This window comes from Bos indicus x Bos taurus, chromosome 15, assembly GCF_003369695.1.
Source record: "Bos indicus x Bos taurus breed Angus x Brahman F1 hybrid chromosome 15, Bos_hybrid_MaternalHap_v2.0, whole genome shotgun sequence".
Taxonomy (NCBI): domain Eukaryota; kingdom Metazoa; phylum Chordata; class Mammalia; order Artiodactyla; family Bovidae; genus Bos; species Bos indicus x Bos taurus.
In genome coordinates, this window is record NC_040090.1 from 43,803,465 (window position 1) to 43,828,047 (window position 24,583).

The window sequence follows — 24,583 nt, forward strand, 5'->3', positions numbered from 1 at the left end:
CTGCTCCCCTGGCACGGTTTCTCCATCACTGTCACCCACTAATGCGTCTGTCTTCCCCACAGGATAAATGTGCTATTGACAGAGTCCGTGTCTTCCTTACCCCTATGTTCCTGACCTCTAACCAGGACCTGGACAGAGTAGGGGTCTTAGGGACTCTTTATTGCAAGAGACCATGCTTCCTGTCCCAGCATCCTGCATGCTCTCAATAGGACCCCCTCAGGGCTGTACCCATGCCCACAGCCCCTCACTTCCACACTTTTCCTCCGGGTCCCCACCCATGGTGGCAGATGGAGGGGGTCCCCAGGGTAGCTGCTGAGATTTCTGCAAAGCATTTCACCACTATGTCTCCTCCTGCTGCAGAGTCAGACGTCAGGCCCAGCAAGCTCTTAACCTGGTGCCAGCAGCAGACCGAGGGCTACCAGCATGTCAATGTCACCGACCTGACCACGTCCTGGCGGAGTGGCCTGGCCCTGTGTGCCATCATCCACCGCTTCCGGCCTGACCTGATGTGAGTCTGGGGCCCCGTTGGACCTGGCAAGCTCCTCACTTCTCAAGGGGACCCTGGAGACAAGGGAGACCAGGGCTGTTCTACATGCAGAATCCTTGGTTCAGTATTCTCTTCGCATACTTTGGATTTGAGTTTTTTCTTCGGTTTGTTCTCTTCCCTTTACACTGGTTACTCTGCCTGCAGCTTGTCTGATCTGTGAGGAGCTAAAGTGGCTCAGATTCACGAATTGATTGCACTTATATTCCAAACTCTCTTCTTTGGGGAAATTTGAGCATTTGCACCTTCAAGTTCTAGCCTCAAGAGAGGACTTAGAGGCAAGACTTAATTCTGGGGACCGGTTTGAGGTTTTACAGCCAAAAGAATTAGATTTGAGACCCAGATCTGTTAGCTGTATACTGTTGGGCAGGCCCCTTATCTTCTCTGAGTTTGCTTCTTCATCTATAAATTGGGAATAATAGCAAGGTCATTAGGAAGTTTGGATTATGTTTGTGGAAATGCTTTATGATGTCAAAAGCACTATATGTCTATTCTGTTGTTTTAAAATCAACTGCAGTGTAACCTCATACCCATGAGCAAATTTGTCCAGAAGGCTGGATGGCAACCTAGTAAAGGTACCCAACTGGTACCTTTAAGAATGAAGTTGCCTCAAGAAGGGGACAGGGCTCTCGCTTGTTACTTTATATAACTTGATTCTTTTATTTACAAGAAGCTCGTATTAGTTTTGTAATTAAAAGGAAAAGAATATAAGGGAACTACTTAAAAATAAAATAGCTCATAGATTTTCCAATCATTTTCTTATGTTTTCAGCCCAGTGACATTCTCATGGCCCAGATCTAATTTGGTCCCTCCCTGAGTGAGAATGGGGTTTACTTCTTCTGGCTGAGCCCCGCTAAGGGGTCGGGGGTGGTGGTAGAGGGATCCGAGCAGGAGCAGTGTCCCCTGCAGTGCTCCTTACGGCTGAGGTTGTTCAGCTCTTCATCCCTCTCCATCCTCTCCCTGAACTTCACTTCATTCTGATTCTCTAGCAACTTTGACTCTTTGAATGAAGACCACGCTGTGGAGAACAACCAGCTGGCATTTGACGTGGCGGAGCGTGAGTTTGGCATCGCCCCAGTGACCACAGGCAAAGAGATGGCATCGGCCCAGGAGCCTGACAAGCTCAGTATGGTCATGTACCTCTCCAAGTTCTACGAGCTCTTCCGGGGCACCCCTCTGAGGCCTGTGGGTAAGGACCTGCTTTCGGACGAGGCTTTCCCTTCCCCTGAGCCATCTCTGCTCTGCACCTACATCTCGCTGCTCTTCACACTGGTGGCCTCTGTTCTGGGGCTGACCCCTGCCCTCCCTTTGCTTTTGAGCCTAAATAGGGGTGGACCCTGTGCCCGGGTTCTATTCCCCAGGAGAAGGAAATGGCAACCCACTCCAGTATTCTTGCCTGGGAAATACCACAAATGGGAGGAGCCTGGCAGGCTAGAGTCCATGGGGTCGCAAAGAGTCGGACACAACTGAGTGACTAACACTTTCTGTGTATACAAGTGGGTCCTGTGTGGCAGGTGTCACATGGCGCTGGTCTGCACCTGCCCTTGTCACTGGGAGTTCACTGACAGAGTGGCACAAGCTCCCTACACAGGCCCTGGCAGCTTCAGTTGGGGGTGAGGGAGTTACTTTGGAGGGACTTTGTCTCAGTGACACCCCCTGGGAGCAGTGGCAGGATCCGAATCTGTCTTATTTCCTAACAGATTCTTGGCGTAAAAACTATGAAGAGAATGCTGACCTCGGCTTGGCCAAGTCATCCATTCCTCATCACTATCTCAACCTCACGTTTCCGAGGAAGAGGACTCCACGAGTAAGTTTCAGTCTGGGGTTGTTTAATCTCTCTTTGCACGTGGATGGGGTGAGGGGAAGGGAAATGCCACGGGCTGGGTCTGTGCTGATAAATTACACAGATTGCATACTCATGGAAGACATGAGTAGGATTCAGTCAACTTCCCTTGCACCATTTAGCCAGCTTCAAAGCCTTCAGTGTGGTTATAGGAAGGGCAGGGTAGAGAGTGAAGAGGACATGCCAGTGAGTATTTTTTAAAGTAAAGCAAATTAGCTCTGCCTCCTAAGCAGGGAGGAGGAGATGATATCTCACTTTGCTAAGCAGTTTAGATCAGGAACATGATGGCCCTTTAGTAGCAGAGGTGGATGAAGAGGCTACATTTACACATTCTGTTCCATTCTTTTTTGTTTTAAATTCACTCATTCAACAAATGTCTATTGGGCCCTACTTCATGCCAACTTTAAAGCTGAAAGTTTTGTTAGTTTTTGAGGGGAGCAGATATACAGAGATGATTAATAAGTGGGCCGTCGCCTTTAAGGAGTTCAGAGCCTAATAAAGAGGTTCCCAAACTTTCCTGACTCAGTGGCACCTTTCATGTCTTAGTCACTTTTTTCACACTGCTCCCAGATCAAAAGAAATACCTAAAAGTTTCATTTGTTAAGTATTTACATCCAAATATAATAACTTGGTAGGGGTGTTTTGCAAGGTATATGACAAGCATCACCATGCTTCCCTAGAAAATTTAAAATATCCTGCAGCTCCTCTGTGAATTCACTTTGGTCCCTTGGGCATGCCTTGGTACATAGTTTGGAAACCCACAGGCCTAGTGAGAAATTACAATTTTTAAAAAATTATTTTATTTTGGTTGTGCTGTGTCGTCATTACTACATGTGGACTTTCTCTAGGTGTGGAGAGTGGGGCTGAGGTGCTCTTTGTCGTGGTACTTGGGCTTCTCTTGTTGCGGAGCGTGGGCTCCAGATCATGAGGACTTGGTAGCTGAGGAGCACAGGCTTCGTTGCTCTGCAGCATGTGGAATCTTCCCAGACCAGGGATCGAACCTGCGTCTCCTACACTGGTAGGCAGACTCTTCTCCACTGTACCACCAGGGAGTCCAAGAAATTATAATTTTATATGAATGGCTACATATCCATGGAAGGTATAACACAAGTTGCTTTGATTGATGTGCCCATTTTATAGATAAAATGTGGAGACTCAGAGACATTAGGCTGTAAGGGAGCATGCTAAGCTTACCGTCCCCCTCGCCCTCACTCAGCAGAGGACTGCAGGCCTCGACACTCGTCTCCGTGTCTCTGGATCGTCGACAGGCTCTTAACTGCTGACCAGTCATGCCTTGTCCTGCCGGCCCCTCTGCCCAGGGTGGAGCTCGGGCTGTGTGGCCGCCTCTCTTTCCCTGGGCTGTGTGATCAGTGGTCACTTTCTCCACTACGGGCTGTGCTCCCTGGAATGTAGCAATGGTTGTGCTGACTTCAGGAGCAGGTACTTAGTCCTCTGCAGGCCCTGTCTGTAGGTGGGGACAAGTTGGGAGTCTGGGGAAGCAGGGTGAGCGGGTCAGCTCAGGTGTAGGCAGAGCAGCTGTACCCCAATGCTCCGTCCCCCTCTGCTCCCCGAGCTACCCCACTCAGAGGCTCTGCGGGAGGCACCGTAACCCACCATATGTCACACTGAGTGAAAGATGTTTTCTGGAGCCCAGTCATCAGCTTGTCCCAACCCAGCCACTTTTCCTCTGATGACCAAGGACCCCCACTTTGGGCTACTCCATCCTAGACAAGCCAGTGCCGTCTCTCAGGAAGCTCTCTGAGCCAGACACTTACCACTCTGCTCTGTTCACCCGATTTCTCTCAACACTTAGCCCACAACTGGGAACTGGAGAGGAATGTTTAAACCTTTCACTCACCACACCTCTGTTTACAGAGTGACCGAATTGAAACAGCCTGGCCAACTCTGGCTCAGGAGGTGGGAATGGTCAAAAGTCGGCCGTCAGCCAGGCTCTCTGAGGGCTTGCTGGAGCCTTGCTCCACTTTGCCCTGGCTCTGGGAGCAAATGCAGTGGGGATGCGTGGGCTCTGCCTGGCCCAGCCCTGGCTGGTTTTGGCCCATGTCCAGGGTGTGCTCCTTGGCTGTGCATGCATCTTGAGAGCAGTTGAAATCCACACATCTGATTCCCTCCCATGGCCCCATTTAACATCTGAAGTTTGTCCTGCTCCTCAGACAGGTAGGGAGGTCAGGTCATTGAAGTAAGTGCCTGGTGTGGGTATTTGTTGTCCCGCCCTTTCTCCTCAAACTGATTGAATGCTTCCTCTAGGGGGGTTGGTGGGTTTATAAGACCACTGAGTCACATTCTGCCCTGGTACTGAAACACCCCAGCATATACTGTCTGCCATTCAACTCCAGTGAATGGTCAGGCCACATGCAAAGTACCTTTTCCCCCTTTTATCTTGTGTCATAGGTCTGGATCCTCTTTTGGCTTGGAGATATCTGTTTGCAATGCTCTTTGGTCTTAACATGTCTCATGAGCGAGGGGTATTGAGTCCACTCCAGGTTGCCGCTGAACACACACAGGAGACTGAATACTGTACATACATGTGGGGCTCCCCCACAGTTACACCCAGATGTCAGTGCAATTAAACACACCGTCTTCACTGCCCTGGTACATATGTCCTACGGACTGGAGATGCAGGCTGGGCTGTTCTTGCGTGATTTTCTACACCAGGGCTCGAACACACGATCTGTATGTATAGGTGCATCTGTATTCCCCTCCCCCTCCCCATCCCTCCCTGCCTGTCCTCGCTCCTTACTAACTTCAGAGGAGCATCTTGATTCAGGGATTGAGCTGCCCACATTTGTTCACATGTGGTGTCTTAATCTGAAGTGGGCTCTCTGTTTCTCTCCTGAGCCAGGCTAACACTCTCTCTCCCTCCTGGTTTTTGATGTTGGTGTTAAAGTCTTCTTTCCTCCCTAATCTTGTTTTCCTGATAATATCCAAATTCCAGCAAAAGACAACAACTTTGGGCAAAATCAAAGGCTTTTTGCTCCATCCAGGAACTTATTTTAGAGAGAATGACTTTCCCATCCATTTCCTCTTCCCATGAGAAGAAGGCTGTACCTCTGGTGAGTGGTAACCAGCTGGGGCTGGTTATCTCTGAAGACTGGATGGCCCATGCCTGGGGAGAAGGAGAAGAGTAGGGGATTCTGTTTTCTCCTAAAAGGCCCTTGGTCTACTTCTGCAGATCTGCCTCTGCCCCGATCAGCATCTAGCAGCCTAGTGGTGTGGGACAGTTCCTGGAGACCCAGAGCTCTTGTCACCATGCTCACACATATGTGTGCACACATATGTGGTCTCTGTCCTTCTGTGTGTGCATGTGGGCATGTACACACACTTGTCACCATACTCACAGGTGAAATCTGAACACACGTATGTGATCTCTATCCTGTGTGTGCATGTGGGGGTGTGTATATACGTGCACACACTACCTGTCTATGCTTTTCTCATTTGACCCCACATAGATAATGCCTGGATTTATGGCCTCTTCAATCACAGTATATACGACAGACATAGTCAAGGTGTTTGGTCTTTGTTTTCCCCATTCTGAACCCATTCCTTGAGGGACAAAACAACACAGAGCTTGTCATTTGTCCCTGGAAATCCCATCCTAGAAGCCAGGTCAGTGGTCCCAGGATTTATCCTGGTCTGCTGGCTGATTCTGACCCGGGTCCTCCTCTACTGCTGGTCCCTGGTAGAGTAGGGTTCACAAAGCATGACTCAGATCAGTGTCTGGTCTGAGCCGGGGGTGGGAGGGGCCCTTTTGGCCCTTATCCTTGACCCTCCTCCACAGACACTTTCCAAAGATTCAGGGGCCATTATGTAAGAAAGTCCCTCCTCCATCCGCCCATTCATTCAACCAAGACTTACTAAGTCCCCATTTTATGCCAAGTTCTCATTGCTGGGGCACAGCAAGGAACAAGAGGGCCAAGGTCCCTGCCAGAAGGAGCTGACCTTCCAGTGCAACTTCCTAAGTTCCTTTCACTCCCCTTCTCCAGCTGTGCTCACAGAACCACCCACCCAGCAGCCAAAACTCCCACTAGGTTTTTCACACTTCTCGGTTCAGAGACTTGAAGACGGCTTAGGGAGTCAAGAGCCCTGGGTCCTAATGCTGCCCTGCTTGGCCAGTGTAGGCCTTGAGCAGCGTGGTCACCCGCACACCACCCTGGGCACCCGTGGTCTGCAGGTCTCTGTGGACAGTGATCACTCCTGTCCTCTGTGTTACCATAGCCTGGCATTCGGCACTGACTTAATAGAATGAGGATGCACTTTAAAGCCAGGCCGACAACTACGTATTTTGGTCTGCTGGTGATTCAGCACATGTTTGAACCTCTCTAAGTTTCTTTGCTTGGGTGCAAAATGTGACATAGTAACAAACATTGCATTGCTGTGAAGACAAGTGTTGAACCAGTGTGAGCTGCAGATCTGATCTCCTTCTCTGGCACATACAAAGGGCTTTGTACATGATGGTCCCCAACCTGTCCTTTAGGAGTACTGACTAAGCAAAGATGCTCATTTTCTGAAAAGGGTAGAACTAGCTGGGTTGACCGCTGGCTTGTATACTGTAACCGTGACGAATCCAGCATCGTACAGTGCACAAGCAGTGCTGTAGACAGCTCATTTGCTCTTGTTAGGTTTGAGGAAGTCAAGGGACATATTCTCATCCCAACTTTAGAGATGGGGAAACTTGGTCTTAGGGAGGTTATACTGTGACGCCATCAGTTCAGTTCAGTTGCTCAGTCGTGTCCGAATCTTTGTGACCCCATGAATTGCAGCACACCAGGCCTCCCTGTCCATCACCAACTCCCGGTGTTCACTCAGACTCATGTGCATCGAGTTGGTGATGCCATCCAGCCATCTCATCCTCTGTCATCCCCTTCTCCTTCTTCCCCCAATCCCTCCCAGCATCAGGGTCTTTTCCAATGAGTCAACTCTTTGCATGAGGTGGCCAAAGTATTGGAGTTTCAGCTTCAGCATCAGTCCTTCCAATGAATAGCCAGGACTGATCTCCTTTAGGATAGACTGGTTGGATCTCCTTGCAGTCCAAGGGACTCTCAAGAGTCTTCTCCAACACCACAGTTCAAAAGCATCAGTTCTTCGGCGCTCAGCTTTCTTCACAGTCCAACTCTCATGTCCATACATGACCACTGGAAAAACCATAGCCTTGACTAGACGGACCTTTGTTGGCAAAGTAATGTCTCTGCTTTTCAATATGCTATCTAGGTTGTTCATAACTTTCCTTCCAAGGAGTAAGTGTCTTTTAATTTCATGGCTGCAGTCATCATCTGCAGTGATTTTGGAAACCCCAAAAATAAAGTCTGACACTGTTTCCACTGTTTCCCCATCCATTTCCCATGAAGTGATGGGACCAGATGCCATGATCTTAGTTTTCTGAATGTTGAGCTTTAAGCCAACTTTTTCACTCTCCTCTCCTCTCATCAAGAGGCTTTTGAGTTCCTCTTCACTTTCTGCCATAAGGGTGGTGTCATCTGCATATCTGAGGTTATTAATATTTCTCCCAGCAATCTTGATTCCAGCTTGTGTTTCTTCTAGCCCAGTGTTTCTCATGATGTACTCTGCATATAAGTTAAATAATCAGGGTGACAATATACAGCCTTGACGTACTCCTTTTCCTATTTGGAACCAGTCTGTTGTTCCATGTCCAGTTCTAACTGTTGTTTCCTGACCTGCATATAGAGGCAGGTCAGGTGGTCTGGTATTCCCATCTCTTGAAGAATTTTCCACAGTTTATTGTGGTCCACACAGTCAAAGGCTTTGGCATAGTCAATAAAGCAGAAATAGATGCTTTTCTGGAACTCTCTTGCTTTTTCCATGATCCAGTGGATGTTGGCAATATGATCACTGGTTCCTCTGCCTTTTCTAAAACCAGCTTGAACGGCTGGAAGTTCATGGTTCACGTATTGCTGAAGCCTGGCCTGGAGAATTTTGAGCATTACTTTAATAGCGTGTGAGATGAGTGCAATTGTGCGGTAGTTTGAGCATTCTTTGGCATTGCCTTTCTTTGGGATTGGAATGAGAACTGACCTTTTCCAGTCCTGTGGCCATTGCTGAGTTTTCCAAATTAGCTGACATATTGAGTGCAGCACTTTCACAGCATCATCTTCCAGGATTTGAAATAGCTCTACTGGAATTCCATCACCTCCAATAGCTTTGTTCGTAGTGATGCTTTCTAAGGCCCACTTGACTTCACATTCCAGGATGTCTGGCTCTAGGTCAGTGATCACACCATCATGATTATCTGGGTCGTGAAGCTCTTTTTTGTACAGTTCTGTGTATTCTTGCCACCTCTTCTTAATATCTTCTGCTTCTGTTAGGTCCATACCATTTCTGTCCTTTATTGAGCCTGTCTTTGCATGAAATGTTCCCTTGGGATCTCTAATTTTCTTGAAGAGATCTCTAGTCTTTCCCATTCTGTTGTTTTCCTCAATTTCTTTGCATTGATCACTGAGGAAGGCTTTCTTATCTCCCCTTGCTATTGTTTGGAACTCTGCATTCAGATGCTTATATCTTTCCTTTTCTCCTTTGCTTTTCGCTTCTCTTCTTTTCACAGCTATTTGTAAGTCCTCCTCAGACCGCCATTTTGCTTTTTTGCATTTCTTTTCCATGGGGATGGTCTTGATCCCTGTCTCCTGTACAGTGTCACAAACCTCCGTTCATAGTTCATCAGACACTCTGTCTATCAGATCTAGTCCCTTAAGTCTGTTTCTCACTTCTACTGTATAATCATAAGGGATTTGATTTAGGTCATACCTGAATGATCTAGTGGTTTCCCCACTTTCTTCAATTTAAGTCTGAATTTGGCAATAAGGAGTTCATAATCTGAGGCACAGTCAGCTCCTGGTCTTGTTTTTGCTGACTGTATATAGCTTCTCCATCTTTGGCTGCAAAGAATATAATCAATGTGATTTCAGTGTTGACCATCTGGTGATGTCCATGTGTAGAGTTTTCTCTTGTGTTGTTGGAAGAGCGTGTTTGCTATGACCAGTGCGTTCTCTTGGCAAAACTCTATTAGTCTTTGCCCTGCTTCATTCCGTACTCCAAGGCCAAATTTGCCTGTTACTCCAGGCATTTCTTGACTTCCTACTTTTGCATTCCAGTCCCCTATAATGAAAAGGACATCTTTTGGGGGTGTTAGTTCTAAAAGGTCTTGTAGGTCTTCATAGAACTGTTCAACTTCAGCTTCTTCAGCATTACTGGTTGGGGCATAGACTTAGATTCCTGTGATATTGAATGGTTTGCCTTGGAAACGAACGGAGATCATTCTGTCGTTTTTGAGATTGCATCCAAGTACTGCATTTCGGACTCTTTTGTTGACCATGATGCCATATGGGTGGGTAAATGTCAAGGCCAGACTAGAATTCAGATTTTCTAATTCTATGAATAGCACTGACCTATCTTCAAACGTCTGACACTTATAGAGCACTACATAGAAGAAGTGTCTTATATACATGATTGTATTCGTCCTTACAATAGCTTATTTATGACAGAGACAGTATAGGATCCTAGAGGTGAGGAAACTAAAGTCAGAAAAGTTGGGTGATTTTCCTAAGCTCACTTAGCTGGAAAGTAATTCACGTCAGAACTTGAACCCATGGCTCCTTGCTGCTCTGCCACAGAAGGAGGAGCTCTCTTGCCCGTATCACTGGCCATCTTTCTAAATATCGGTGGCCACTGTTCTCTCAGTCAGGCCACTGCATACAATGACCAGTCTCTTTATATGACCTTGGTCTGAATTTCTCCAGGGTTTGGGTTCATCAGCTACCTAAATATAAAGTTGGTTTGTTTGGGGCTAAAATCAACTTAAGTCAAGTAGTATGGGACCAAGAATATTTTGTGCTGATCAAATAAATGATAAGTTTGGTAGATATATGTCTGTTTTTTAAAATGAAGATCACCAAGTAGTTTAATAAATGTCTTTTGATGTAGAGACTCTTTCAAATCATTGGGAAATCATGATAAGAAGGTGTCTTAGGGTGAAAGGACAGGAGAAATTTATGGGAAAAGGAAGCGAGTTATTTGTTTAATCTCATGCTGCCTCTGGGCACAATAACCACTTTCTTCCTCCTTGTACCCCAGTTCTCTATGGTGAAAAATAGAGTTCAAGGAGGGGCATATGGAGGCATTTTTTTGGCTCCCAGATAGAGGTGTACAGATAAGAAAAATTAGAAAGAAGTCCAGGTTTGTGTTTCCTCAAGCTTTGTGTTTTAACTTAGCTCTTGGTTGAGCGTAAGTGCTTTCCTGATAAATCCGTATGGAAGAGCAGAGACCCTTTGGGTCTGTGTGTGGCTAACCTTTCCATATAGACTGCATTTTATTGTCCTGTGGGTCAGGCTGAATCAGAGGAACTGATGTTGCCCCCACCCACTTCCTGTCTCCCCCCAAAGGATCTGGGGGTCTTCTTAGGTCCTGCTGCTGGTACACTCCCCCCAGGAATGTTTTCTGTGCATCTGCCACTGATGTAGAGTATGGATCCAAGCAGGCTCTGATTGTTGGACCAATCACACCCAGAGAGTAAGACATGTTGCTCTTTGAGGGAAAAACCAAGTCCTCATTTAAGGTGGAAACAAGAAGAACAGCAGAAAACTCTAGGATGATGCCTGGAGTGTTCTTGTGGGGAGGACACCCTGTACTTTCACAGGCTTGTCTCGGGGCCAGTGCAGCACTCACAGGCTGCGGAGCCAGGCGCCTAAACTGCCTAGGCCTCTAGAACCCGACGCTGTAAATAAGGTCATCTGTTTCTCTTGGTGTTTGCCCAAACATTTGGGTTGAAATTATTTCCATTCACAGAAAAATGGTTTGTTAGAAGCTGAGGGAAATGTTGAAGGGAAGGTGAGGCCCTTTGATCTGTTGTTTTGTGCTGCCTGAGCAAGGGAAGGGTCACATTTTTGAACAAATATCAATGACTAAACTGCGGTTGATCTTGTTTTAAAATGTTTTTAAGTTGCTGGTAAATAGGAGGAGGGGCAGAGGTGGTGGGGAGTGTAAGAGCAGGGGGAGCAGGTGCTTGCCTGTGAGAGCAAGTGGGCACAGACTGGACTGTGTGCTGAGGGCTCTGATGATTCCTGTTGATTTACAACGTCCGGGAGGTAAAGGGTCCTCTGGGATGGGGCAAGGTGAGGACGTGTGGTGCTGATTGGGCTGCAGCCTGGGTTTGAGGGGAAGGAGAGGCCAGCCGTTCCAGCTGCATCCAGTGTGAACAGAGGCTGGGATTTAATCTGGCCTTCTCTGATGGCTCAGACAATAAAGAATCCACCTGCCAATGCAGGAGATGTAAGAGACGAGGGTTTGACCCCTGGGTCAGGAAGATCCCCTGGAGAAGGAAACGGCAACCCACTCCAGTATTCTTGCCTGGGAAATCCCATGGACAGAAGAGCCTGGTGGGCTACAGTCCAGGGGTAACACACTTTTCACACTTTGTTATGTGAGGGCCCCGCTGAGGGGGTCGGAGTCTCCCATGGGGAGGGAGGCCTTGTCAGTGGGATGGCTCCATGGTCCTCAGTGGGCTGGCCATATGGGGAAGGTCCCAGATGGAGGTCTAACCCCAGTGGCAAGGAGAGGGTTGGGGGTGAAGGGAGGCACTAAATCCAGCCTGCAGCCCCATCCCAGCTCGTAGCATCAGCTCAACTTGTGCAATCCCACTGCTCCCCTTAAGTTGAAAAGCCAGACCACAGGTGTGCCCTTGGGTGGCCCTTGCAGGCATCATGCATTGGGCTGAGGTAGAAGGGGGTCTCTGGATTTAAATGTCCAGATCTGGGAAGCAGAGAGTCAACTGTAAGGGGTTATCAATAGGACAGCCATGCAATTTGTTGTCTAAACCAGGGTACTTTTGAGAATGAAGGACTTCCCTCGTGGTCAATGGTTAAGACTTTGACTTCTAGTGCCGGGGGCCAGGTTTGATCCCTGCTTGGGGAGCCAAGATCCCGTATGCCTTGCAGCCAAAAAAACCAAAGCATAGAACAGAAGCAATATTGTAACGAATTCAATAAAGACTTTTTAAATGGTCCATAACCAAAAAAAAAAAAAATCTTAAAAAAAAAGTGGGCATTATTTCTAATTATGCCTGGGGGGGAAAGCAATACATCAAAATGTCCTGGGAAAACTGAGCTATATGGTCACCATAGTTTTCATGCCATATCTGATGCTGCTTTGAAGTTAACACAATATCATTTACCAGTAGCTGCAGTGGGACTGAATGGCAGAAGTAATTTGCCATCAATTTCCTGGACAGCTGATCTGAGTCTTGAGAATCCATGCCTGTGAGGGGAGCCAGTGGCACCTCTTCATAGGAGGTGATATCCTCAGGGCAGCATCAGCAGGCCTGGCTCTGATGGCTCTGAGTCCACGGTCACTGACAAGGAGACAATCCCTGCCCGTGTCACAGGGATTCTTTGTGCTTTGGGATGTTTCGGCATGATTTGGGGATCTGTATTCCCACCCTCTTCTGACAGAACCCCTGGCTCCAGAGATGGAGTGAGGCTCCCTCCGCTGTGCCTGAGCAGAGCTGAGAGCATTTGTCACGGTGCGGGGTAATGTCAACCCGTCTGTCCCTGGGCTGGCAGCTGCTGTGGGCAGGGTCACATCCCCAGTGCTGGCACCGCAGCCCTTGACCAGCCCTGAGCTCACCATGCTTTCTTGGCCATCACAGGTGGACAGTCGAACCGAAGAGAATGACATGAACAAGCGGAGGCGGAAGGGCTTCAACAACCTGCACGAGGTTCGTGTGCTCACTGTCGGTTTACACAGAGGCCTGTTTCCTGACAGCCGGTGGCCACAGCCCAGCGCCTGACCGAGGCAGTCGCCCTGCCCTTCTTGCTTTCCTCTCATGAACTGCCGGGTTCCAAGCTTAGCTTGATGGGAAAACAGTCGGGTCTGGTCACTAGCTATGTCACTCTCCCAGAGTGTGGCTCATGTCTGAGCCACAGATGATGCATTTGAAATGTAGGACATTTTGCAGAATTTTCAAAGATTAAATAGTAGGCATAGGAGGAACATATCTCAACATAATAACGGCCATATACAACAAACCCAGAGCAAACACTATTCTCAATGGTGAAAAACTGAAAGCATTTCCTCTAAAATCAGGAAACAAGGCAAAGGTGCCCACTCTCACCACGATTATTCAGCATAGTTTTAGAAGTCCTAGCCATGGCAATCAGAGAAGAAAAAGAAATTAAAGGAGTCCAGGTTGGAAAAGAAGTAAGATTCTCAGTCTACAGATGACGAGATTCTCTACATGCCAGAGTCAAGATTGCATGCATGCAAAGTCGCTTCAGTCATGTCCAACTCTATGCGACCCCATAGACGGCAGCCCACCAGGGTCCTCCGTCCACAGGATTCTCCAGGCAGAATACTGGAGTGGGTTGCCATGTCCTTGGTTTAATTTAATCTTAAAGATTAAATAAGAGGATGTGTAAGCAGGTATACATGCACATACCATGCCAGTCATGGTCTCTGGCACCTAGGTTAATCACGATATAATCACTATTAATGGTAAGTAGTAAAGAGGCACAAGCAGTCCCACTGTTCTCCCAGTCCTCATTTCTACTTTTTGTGTTTTCTGTACCATTAGTCTTTAAGGCGAATGTCCCAGTACCCACAGGTGCCACCTTCTGGTGAAAGAAGAAAGTTACAGGCTACTTTGTCAAAGCCAAAGTAGCCTTTACTTTGTCAGACGGTAAAGAGTCTGCCTGTAGTGTGGGAGACCCGGGTTCAATCACTGGGTTGGGAAGATCCCCTAGAGAAGGAAATGGCAACCCACTCTAGTACTCTTGCCTGGAAAATTCCATGGACTGAGGAACCTGGTAGGCTACAGTCCATGGGGTCACAAAGAGTCGGACACGACTGAGCGACTTCACTTTCACTTGTCAAAGCCAAGCATGAGTCTCTCTCCTGCTACTGAAAAATTGATCAGAAGAAAAAGCTTACCTGTTCTTGCTTCTCCAGGCAGCTCTTTAAAGAGACCTGAGATATATACCTCATTCCAAGTGAAAGAAAGTGAAAGCTGCTCAGTCATGTATGTCCAACTCTTTGCGACCCCATGGACTATACAGTCCATGAAATTCTCCAGGCCAGAATACTGGAGTGGGTAGCCTTTCCTTTCTTCAGTGGCTCTTCCCAACCCAGGGATCGAAATCAAGTCTCCTGCATTGCAGGCGGATTCTTTACCAGCTGAGTCACAAGTGGAGCCCAAGAATACTGGAGTGGGTAGCCTATCCCTTCTTCAGCAGATCTTCCCGACCCAGGAATCAAACCAGGGTCTCCTGCATTGCAGGCAGATTCTTTACCAACCGAGCTATCAGGGAAGCCCCACACCTCATTCCAAAGAGCCACTCTAATCCCACAAAAGCAGGCTAGATACTGTCTGTGAATTGTAAGAATACCAGCTTTAGCTAGCCTACTGGCTGATACCAAAACAATGACTAAAAGGCACAAGGGATAATTTGTAGGATACATTCGTACTTGATTTATAGGACTTAGGAGAAAAGTTCTGTTACTTATATGATTGAGAGCTGTTGCTCTTGGGTCTGGTGTGAGCAGGAAGCCAGCTGAGAGGATGAAGCCGTGGCTGAGAAACATCCCATTCTCTAGTTCCGGGGCACTGCCTCAGCTCTAAGCGCCTGTGATTTGCTCCCGCCTCCTCCTAAGAAGCTTCCCTTGGATACACTTTGTCCCGGGGGAGAAGTCTTCTCCCACCTTTCATCTGTGCCTTATTTGAGGGGGTGTTTGTACTGTTTCTGTCGCTGGCAGCACAGGAGTCAGTGTGGGAAGAAATCTGGTCACACCTGCCTCTTCTGAAATGGCTCTATTTTCTTGGCCAGCTGTTTGCTTAAGTGAGATTTAACCAAGCAATAATTTCCTCTAAATTCTTACTACGCGAAGTGTGAGGCAAGAACCAGGGCAGCAGTATCACCTGGAAGCTGGTTAAAAATACAGACTCTCAGGGCCCACCCCAGACCCACTGAATCCAAATCTGGTTTTGAAGTGATTCATGAGCACATGAATGTCTGCAAAGGGCCAGTCTGCATGACCCACTGTCCTGGCCTACTTTGGGCTGTACAAACAGTGACCAGCCTAATAAACTTGCCCTATTCACACTCAAGACTGGATTGCTATGCAGAGTTGCAGTTCCCGCTTTGAAGTGGGGAGTGACTCTTTGATTTGTATTTGTCCAACTCTTCAGAGTGGCTGTGCATACCAGGTTTCCCATGGGGCTGCTACACTTAGGGAATCTTAAAAAAAAAAAAACCCAAAACAATTGACTATAGCTTATTTCTTCTCATGAATTTCTTCTAAGTGAACATATCTTTGTTTTGAGAACATCTGTTCCTGTAAGGGAGATGCATTGTTTCCTTGGGAAAACTGACTGCCCTCTTGACATGACAATGCCATTTGTATTTCTGAGGCTGATGGGAGCAGATCTATGGTACCAGGGAACAGACATTTACTGGACAGCAATCAGTTTCAATGTTTTATTTTTAGCAGATGAGCTAAGAAAATCTTACATGGAATTCCATTTTATAAAGCAGCATAACCAAGCAGTCAAGGTCAGCCTCTAAACAGTCACAAGTCATGTTGATATCATGTATCTCAAAACAGAGCAATGAGAAGGACCCCTCACCTCTGTGACATCCTTCTTCAAAATCCCTAACTCTAGTCTAATCATGAGCAACCATCAGACCTACCCAGATGGAGGGACTTTGTACAAAATAGCTGACCTGTGTCCTTCACAGCTGTCAAGGTCATGAAAGAGAAAGATGGAGAAAGTGTTTCAGATGGGAGGAGGTGGAGGAGGCAGGATGATTAAATGCAGTGTGGGATGCTGGATTGCATCCTGGAACCTAAAAGGACATCCGTGGGAAACTGGTGCAGTCTGAATCAAGTCCATAGTTCTGTTAATGGTATCATGCCAGTGTGAATTTCTAGGGTTTGATAACAGTGCCATGATTATTCCATATGTTAATGTTAAGTGCAGCTGCATCTGTGGTATGCAGGAGCTATCTGTGCTGTCTTTGTAACTTTTCAGTCAGTCTAAAATTATTTCAAAATTAAACTTTTTTTTAAAAAAAGATAGAAACAACAGGGCAGAACTGGTTGCCATCAGGCTTGGGGTGCAGAGGAGAGGGGAAGCTCGGCGCCTGTGCCTTGCCCCACCGACACCCCCTCTTGCTTCATTCATCCCCACTACTCTTCACCTCCTATCAGCCACGTGATGGGTTTGCAAACTGTTCTTTTCATCATTTCATTATTTTATTTTTGCAACAGTTACGTGAGGGTGGGTTACTGCTCCCATTTTACAAATGAGGAAACGTCAGAGAAGTCAGAATTCAAACACTGTCTGGCTCCCAAGCCTGGCTGTGCCCACCTTTGGGGAACCATGTCCCACCTTTGAGCATTGTCTCCATTGGGCGTTGCCTGCTCTGTCTGCCTCACTTTCTCAGGCCATAGAGGGTGTCCTTCTTCAGGAAACTGTCCCTGTTGTGAGCCTCTAGGCCTACCCCATGATGTCTGGGTTCTGGATCCAACAACCAATGCTCTGATTTGGCCTTTGCAGCCTTCAGCCTTTTCCAGCCAGAGCTTGGGCTCCAATCAAGAGGGCATTAAGGAAGGTGGGAATCAGAACAAAGTCAAGTCCATGGCAAGTCAGCTGCTGGCCAAGTTCGAGGAGAGCTCACGGAACCCCTCAATCCTGAGGCAGGTGAGTCCTGTCAAACATCCACTGACCTTGCCTTCCTGGTGACCAGAACCTGCTGAGAAGCCAGCAAATGTCAGGCAAGTGCTGGATTTCAGGTATGCCAGCCAGTCCTGGCTCAAAAGGAGACTTGAGCTTCTTCTTGATCTGGAGTCAGACTTTCCTAAAAGGGGCCAGAAAGCAAGTATTTTAGACTTTAGGGTCAATGTGATCTCTCTTTCAATGACTCAACTCTGCTGTAATGGCAGAGTCACTGTGAAGGCAGCCATGAACAGGATGTAAATAAATACATGTGGCGGTGTGCCAATAAAACTTTATTTACAAACACAGGCAGCAGGCCGGATTTGGCCCGAGGACTGTAGTTTGCTGATGCCTGTTCTGCATTGGAGATAAAATCCTTTCCCTGATTTTGTTTTGCTTTGCAACCATGGCTGGGTTTGCAGTCATCTTTGAGATGGTACAGCTGGAGGAAGCTTTAGAGATGCTGACTGTCTGAGGGTCTAAGGCCATGGTGAAAACCCTGTCCAAACCAGGGGAAAAACTGAACCACAGGTCTTAGCTCCATGTGGGCCTACAGGAATGGAGACCAACCTCCTGAGTGTACCCTGGTGCTCCTCTCTCCTTGTTCCCTTGGGTCAGGCTGGCAGGGCTGTTTGTCTGACCAGGATCTGTGTAAGACTGAAGACGGTGAGATGCTGTGGGTCAGGCTGCAGACCCAGCCCTCTTATCTAAGACTCTGACTTGGAGTGTGTACTTGCGTGGTTTCATTTGCTCCCCTGAATTTCTTTGGGACACCACTGACACATTACAAAAGCTTGGGACAAGGGGTTCAGTTTCTCTTTGGAGAATATCCGTCACAAGACAGAATTAGGCCCCTCTCAGGAGAAGGACTAACTCTTGGTTAATTTGGTTCAGAGGCAATCATAAACATCTTTCTAGTCTTGATGTAGATCATGCCCCTTCTGGAAAAACTGACCTTCCCCAGGAAGCCAGGTTTTATTGTAAGGAGGTTTCTGAGATTTGTAACTGTCTGAATTGTTTGCTCAACTGGCCCGTCTGGAGGCTTGACCCCTTGCGGTCCCCAGGTATTGATGAGGGCTCTCTTCCTTTAGAAGGACTGTAGCATCCCTGTCGTCCAATGGGCAGGAGGGACTTTGGGAATAGCCACCCTGGCCTGGCACGGGCTCTGGCAGTGCCTGCTCAGTGCCCCGGTCCGAGCCAAAAACACTGGCTCCTGGGGATACACACATTGTCTAGAGAAGGGGACCACGAGACTTGCTGTTAACAGGGACAGAGGGCTGGGGTTCATGTTTCCAGCTGGGCACAGCTTGCCAGAGCTCAGCCCTGGGCTTGCTCAGCATCTGCAAACTCTGTCTCCCTGCCTCTTCTCCTCTCCTGCCTCCAAGTGTCTCAGTCTGACTCGCCTTTTCCTTCCTATTTCCTGTGGCTGCTTTTTTTCGGACTCACCTTCCTCCTCCCAGGAGCACCGTGTCTCAGGGATAGGTAAGCCTATACTGCGCTCTTCCTCTGACCCTCCTGTTAACTCTCGCTGTCCCAAGCCGGAGGAGCCCACACCCAGCCCATCACCACCTCTGAAAAGGCAGGTAGGGCTCCTTCCAGTGGACGCTGTCTTGGTGAAGCCAGAGGGGACTTTGATCCAGAGGGGTGGGGTCCATAGCTCTCTCTGCACCCCACGTAGGGCTGAGTGTAGATTCTCTGGGAAGGCAGATACAACTTGAGGTTACCACCCTTATAGGTAAGGATAACCAAGGATGCAGCATCTTAAATACGTGCCAGTTGGCGATATCGGCTGACCAGCTACCATGCTCTCGGTGCTTTATTTGTTTAGGAAAAAACAGACCACACCACATGCGGTATTTTGTGTAGTGCCCCTGGGATACTCAGCTTATTTGCAGATCTCTTGAGTAGACTGATTTCTAAATCGATGTGGAAAAGTGGCAGTGATGATGGAATGGGCTCAGGTGGCCAGTTAGCCAGATGCCAACAAAGGGGTAAGACTGGGATGTGGTAAGGACCTCCCCAGGTCCCCCAAGGACCTGCCCAGTGGGCAGGGAGGAGCCAGGAGCCATGGGCTCAGGCTTTTTTCCAGTTAACATCTCTGGGTTTGGAATTAGAATCGCTATTATTGACACAGCACTCAAAACGACTGGGCAGCATTAGGAATTTTGTGTTGCTTCCAGGGGTGGGGGTGGTGGATGTCAAAGGAGGTCTGTGTGGATATAGTGCAGTGATTTTATGTCCCTGTGTATAAGAATCAATTAGAGAGCTTTATTTAAAAATGTCAATCTCTGGTACGCACCCCCAAACCAATTACACCTGACTCTCTGGGGGTTGAGCCCAGACATTGAGAACCAGGACAGTACAGGTTCTGATTCGGGGGATCTGGAGTGTTGTCGATAACACCCCAGATGGTACTGTTAGGGAGGCTGTCGGGTGGTTCTGATGCAGGTGGTGAGAAGCCAACACTCAAGGTTAGTTTGGAATCTCACTCAAGGTGGCACGTGGCATGCCCTTGCCCCTGATCCTGGTGGGGATTCCTCCAGTGAGTGGTGGGAGGGGTCCATGAGAGGGCCTTCCTTGGGAAGGAAGCTTGATTTTCCGTCTCCCCCAGTTCCCCTCCGTGGTTGTGACAGGACACGTGCTCCGAGAGCTAAAGCAAATGTCTGCTGGTGGCGAGTGTCCAGCCAGGCCCTGGAGAGCCCGAGCCAAGTCTGACCTGCAGTTGGGCGGGCCAGAAAACCTCGCCAGCCTGCCTCCCACCTGCCCGGGAGCGCTGGCTCTCTCTGGGGTGCTGCGGCGGCTGCAGCAAGTGGAGGAAAAGGTTCTCCAGGTGAAAGCCTCGCTCTTCGCCCTGCCTCTGCCCTGGCCGTGTCTTTGCCCTGCCTGTACCCTGCCCATGTCTTTGCCCTGCCTCTGCCCTGCTTGTGTCTGGGATGCCTTCCTTTCCCCCCGCTCCTCCTGCCCAGGGTGGGTTCCTCCTCTGACTGCTCTTCCCCATCTCTCATCCTGCCTGCCATGTGTACTGAGCGCAGCAAGCCCACCTGGCTGCCTCTCTGCCTCTCTCCCAGAGGGAACCCTCACCATCTCTGTCACTGTCTCTTTTTTCTTTCTCCTTTCTCACCTTGGCTGCAGAAAAGGGCCCAGAACTTGGCCAACAGGGAATTTCACAAAAAGAACATTAAGGAGAAGGCGGCTCACCTTGCCTCCATGTTTGGACACGGGGATTTCCCACAGGTAAATTCAGGGCTTTCAGAGCCCCAGGGAACCCAGGTGTTGGACCTCTGGGGAGATGACATGAATTGGTCTCTGGAGCTTCATTTTTTCCTTCCTCCACTCTTGACAGTCTGTAAAGCTATTTACTTTTCAAGTTACCGAAGGCTTTGGACTGGCATCTAAAAAAGCTCCAAATGAGGAGACTCAAAATAAGTAGATAAATCATGACAAAGGGAAAACCAAGGCAGAAAAGCAGGCTCAGGTCACAGGAAAATAGAAGCATGTGTACTGTAAGGTCTTAGCTTCTGAGTAGGCTGAGCGTCCTAGGGGTCAACACAAAGAGGGAAAGCTGGTCCATTGCAGGAATCACAGCACAGTGGCTTTAAGTGAAAGCAAACCAGTGGCTCGTGATGTTTGGCAGTGCAGTGGAGAAATACCACCATAGCCCTGATCTGGAGGACCCTGAATGCCAAGGTCAGGCACGTGCCATAACCTGCTCTGCTTTCCCAAAAGGCAGCACCGGCCGGACAGAATGGCCCTGCCTTAGAATGGGAAGCACAGCCCAGTCCAGGCACTTATTTAGAAACCTGCTGCACAGGAGAGTGCGTGCTTGCAAGGAGATGACAGAGTTGAGGGTGAGGACCCATGGTGCATGAGTGTAAGGTGCTTGCAGCAAGCCTGGTCTCTAGAACACACGTCCCCTGCTGCTTTCACCCGGCCTCCTCCAGACCTGTGTTCTCTGCTGCTTGGCCGAGTCATAGACATGGGAGGGATACTCTGCCTTTCGTTCATTTTCAGGGTTCCATGTGGCCACAGAGGTCCCTGCTGGGGCATGTGCCCCAGAGCCTCCTGGGGTTGTCCTTTCCTAAATTTGAAGCTGCTGCTTTATCCCAAGCTCCGGAGTGAGGCCTTCAGGAGTTCGTGTCTATGTTCGTGTCAGGAAGAGGATGGCTCTGCTCTAGCTATTTTGTGATGAGGGAGCCGGAATAGCTGCAACAGAGGGCATTGTAACCAGGAACTAGACCGTCCTGCTGGGCTCCAAAGACACAGGTTACTTATTTGTCCTGAGACATGAGCCTGGATGTCCTTTCCCCTCCTTGGATGTGTAGACTAGGGGGCTGTGTCATCGAGGCAGGCACCACTGTGCATTTCCCTATGGATAATCAGAGTTTCCTCTGTTTCTATTCTGTGCAGAATAAACTCCTCTCTAAAAGCCTGTCTCATACTCATCCTCCGTCTTCTCCCTCCTGCCTTCCATCTCCTGATTCAGCTGCTACTTCCTCTCCATCAACTGTTGACTCTGTTTCTCCTGCCAGAAAGGTAGTTATCCCAAACAATTGGCTTCCCCTACTCTTTGCATGTTCTTAGATATTCTCCTGCTCCGCTCAGCCTGCTCAGACAACCATGTGAAGCTTGGCTTGGCTGGGATGAAAATTTATAAGGTCCTTTACAACAGTCCTGAGTTTGGGTTTGGTTTTGTGTTGGAGCAAGAAACCAAATGGAACAGACAGCACACAAAACCTTATCAAATGGTGCTTACTTGTCTAGCAAGCACTTTCTGAGCACCCACTGTATGCTAACCATGATGCCAGATGCTGAGAAAACGAGGAGGAGGGAGGTACAGTTCTCTTCCTACGGTGTAGATGACGAACAGCATATCAGCATAGAAATGTATCACATTTTACTGTGGGATATTTCCAATATTTGGCTATTTTTTACCTAACAAGACATTCTCATATTGTGAACCTCAGATAATACTATTGATGAATTATGTGAGAGGTTTAAAAGGAAGATTCTAGGAACCCAGAACGGTGAAGCCTAGGAAGGCTTCACAGAGGAGGTAATACAGGAGCCAAGTGTTGAAGATTATATGGAGGGATTTTGCTAGAAAGAAGTGTAGGGGAAGGGCATTTTCAAAAGGATCTGGCATGTGGTAAGGAAGGCAGATAGGACTTGCATGAATGGAAAGACCATTCTGGTGCAACTTGATTTCAGGATAAAATATTTATAGGAGTGCGGACAGTAAAAGTGAAAGTCAGTCCGCTTTCTCTGTGTTAAAGGGATTCATCCCGTCCTCTTATAAAGGGCCACTGCAGGATCTGCTCTGACTTCTAGAAGAATGGCACAGGCAGTGGTGCAGAGGGTGGAGCTGGTGGGAGCCCATGATGGTTGAGTAGATAACGTTATTAAGTTTGGGTTCTAGAGCACTTGTCATGTTTTTCACTTGTCTGCCTGGTGCCTCATATGCCAAGAATACCACCAGGCTGGGATGGGAGAGGGGCAGCCTCTGGAGAAGCTCAGCCCCTGTAATGGGTGAGTCTAAAAATGGAGTGAAGTGCACTTGTTCAGCTATCACTCATGACAGTAAGTTGGAGCCTCTTTCTGGAGGACTGTGCTCCCCTCAGCACCTCTGTTCTGTCTGCCCCCACTAGGGCTCGTCTCCATGTGTGGTGCTGAGCGTGCCCATGGCAGAGTTACTGCTCATTTGTTTCCACTCTGTTAGACTGAAGCACAAACCAGAAATCCACTGGGCTGTTCCCTGGGCTGTTGCATCAGTGGGAAGTTAGGAGCTGCCTCCTGGGAGTCCCACCCCCACTGACCCCCGTTACTGAGGGGAGAAGAGTGCAGGCAGGGTCTCCAAGGAAGGAGCAAGGAACCTTAGCAGCCCCACCCCTCCATGGTCCCCAGAGTAGGTGCGAAGCCTCCCTGGAGGGGAAGCTGGGGGTGATGTGGGGAAACAGAAACACTTCTCATCTTCAGCTCTACTGAACACAGCTGTGGCTGAGATGCCCAGCAACTTGTTCCAAGTCAGCTTTGGTCAGCGGTTTGACCTTAAGTCTCCTGACCTTAAGGAGTCTCCATTTTCTCATCAACAAGAGAGTGACTCTTGGCTCATGTGATAGTGACCTCTGTGGTTAGAGACTGGCATACTGGTCGTCACCACCACCAAGGCTTCCGAGTAGCCTTTGGGAGAAGAACTTTCCCTGGCGGGTACTTCCTGCTATGGAAAAGGTCACTGGTGCCCTGGCCAGGATGAAGGGAGGGGCGAGGGCCCCTAGGCACAGGCAGGCAATGACTGGTGCTCCTAGCTGGGCAGCTGGGCCCCCACTGTGCTTCTGTCTGGCCCAGACCCTTTCCTGCTAGCCCTGAGCTTGCCCTTTCTTTCATCCTCAGGGAAGGCCTGCCTTGGTCACTGTCCTCTCAGATTTGAGAGCAGAGGTAGAACAAGAAAAGTGACCACACTTCCCAAGTTCCCTGACTTGGTTTCCAGTAGGTATTAGTTCTCTAGGTGATGGCAAGAGGCAGCCTGCCCAGGTACACGCAGGGCCACTGGGGTCTGGCAAAGACACTTCTTACTGTGAGAATACCCCGTAGTTCATTATCTGACTCCACTGAGGCCTTTGGCTGCTTCTCCACTGCGCTCTTCAAACAGCTTTAAATCCACATCACTCATTAAGCCAATGAGTGAGCGTTCGTTCATCCAACAAATATTTATTGAATGACAAGCTGGTGTCAGGCATTTCACTCTTGGGATACACATCAGTTATCAGGGGTTACCTTCCTGCCCTGATGAGGCTTGCATCCTAGTAGAGGGAGGTATAAATAACCTATACTATCTAGGTAAATTATATGATGTATCAGAAGACAGTTTTTCCCATGGGAAAATTAGAGCAGGTAGCAAAGACTTGGCATGTTGGGGGAGGGTAGCAATCTTAAATGGATAACGGTGGGAGAGCTCTTCCTGGGAAAGAGAACTAAGCAGGAACAGAGCCTCAGAGAAGAAAACAAAGGCAAAGGGAGGACACTAGTTCCCAGGCTCCTGATTCTAGCCTGTGTTCTCTCCTCTGTAACACAGAAGCCACGTGTGAATGGAGGCCTTGTCAGAGGGAACAGCCCAGAGGCTATATGCATAGAGCCCCAAGCCCAGGCTCAAGGAGGGCTGCAAATGGGGTGGGTGGGCTTCAGGGGCTCCTCAGGCCCCCACCTCTACAGCTTTGTTCTCTGTTTCTCCCAGGTTGGGGTGAACAATTGCTCCCTATTCTTTCTTATCCCATCTCCCTAGCTAGTCTTGGCCATCGGACAATGGTGTCATTGAACAATTTCAGTAGCTTCTGACTTACTAATTACAGGCTGATGAGCCTGTCACTGTGTGGCTGGGAGCGATTGGGGAGTTCTCAGGAAAAGGTTGCCGTGGGACACTTACCCTGTCTATGGACTTGGACTTGATACCCACAGACCCCTCCACATC

At 48.5% G+C, this 24,583-nt stretch overlaps 1 protein-coding gene across 12 annotated transcripts in view; it reads left to right on the forward strand.

The window, feature by feature from the left end:
• The window catches only part of LOC113905683 (F-actin-monooxygenase MICAL2), a 244,589-nt gene that overhangs the window by 116,568 nt on the left and 103,438 nt on the right, over positions 1–24,583 (forward strand). For 7 of the 12 annotated variants that reach the window (XM_027563291.1, XM_027563293.1, XM_027563292.1 and 4 more), the window contains exons 13-17: positions 361–508; positions 1,534–1,733; positions 2,245–2,351; positions 13,057–13,125; positions 16,963–17,106. In XM_027563291.1, coding sequence (XP_027419092.1) covers positions 361–508; positions 1,534–1,733; positions 2,245–2,351; positions 13,057–13,125; positions 16,963–17,106 — 668 coding nt within the window. Of the gene's footprint in view, positions 1–360; positions 509–1,533; positions 1,734–2,244; positions 2,352–13,056; positions 13,126–16,962; positions 17,107–18,581; positions 18,705–19,732; positions 19,952–20,253; positions 20,356–21,528; positions 21,655–24,583 lie in introns of all 12 variants that reach the window. The other 5 variants (XM_027563290.1, XM_027563296.1, XM_027563297.1 and 2 more) reach the window with 1 other exon arrangement.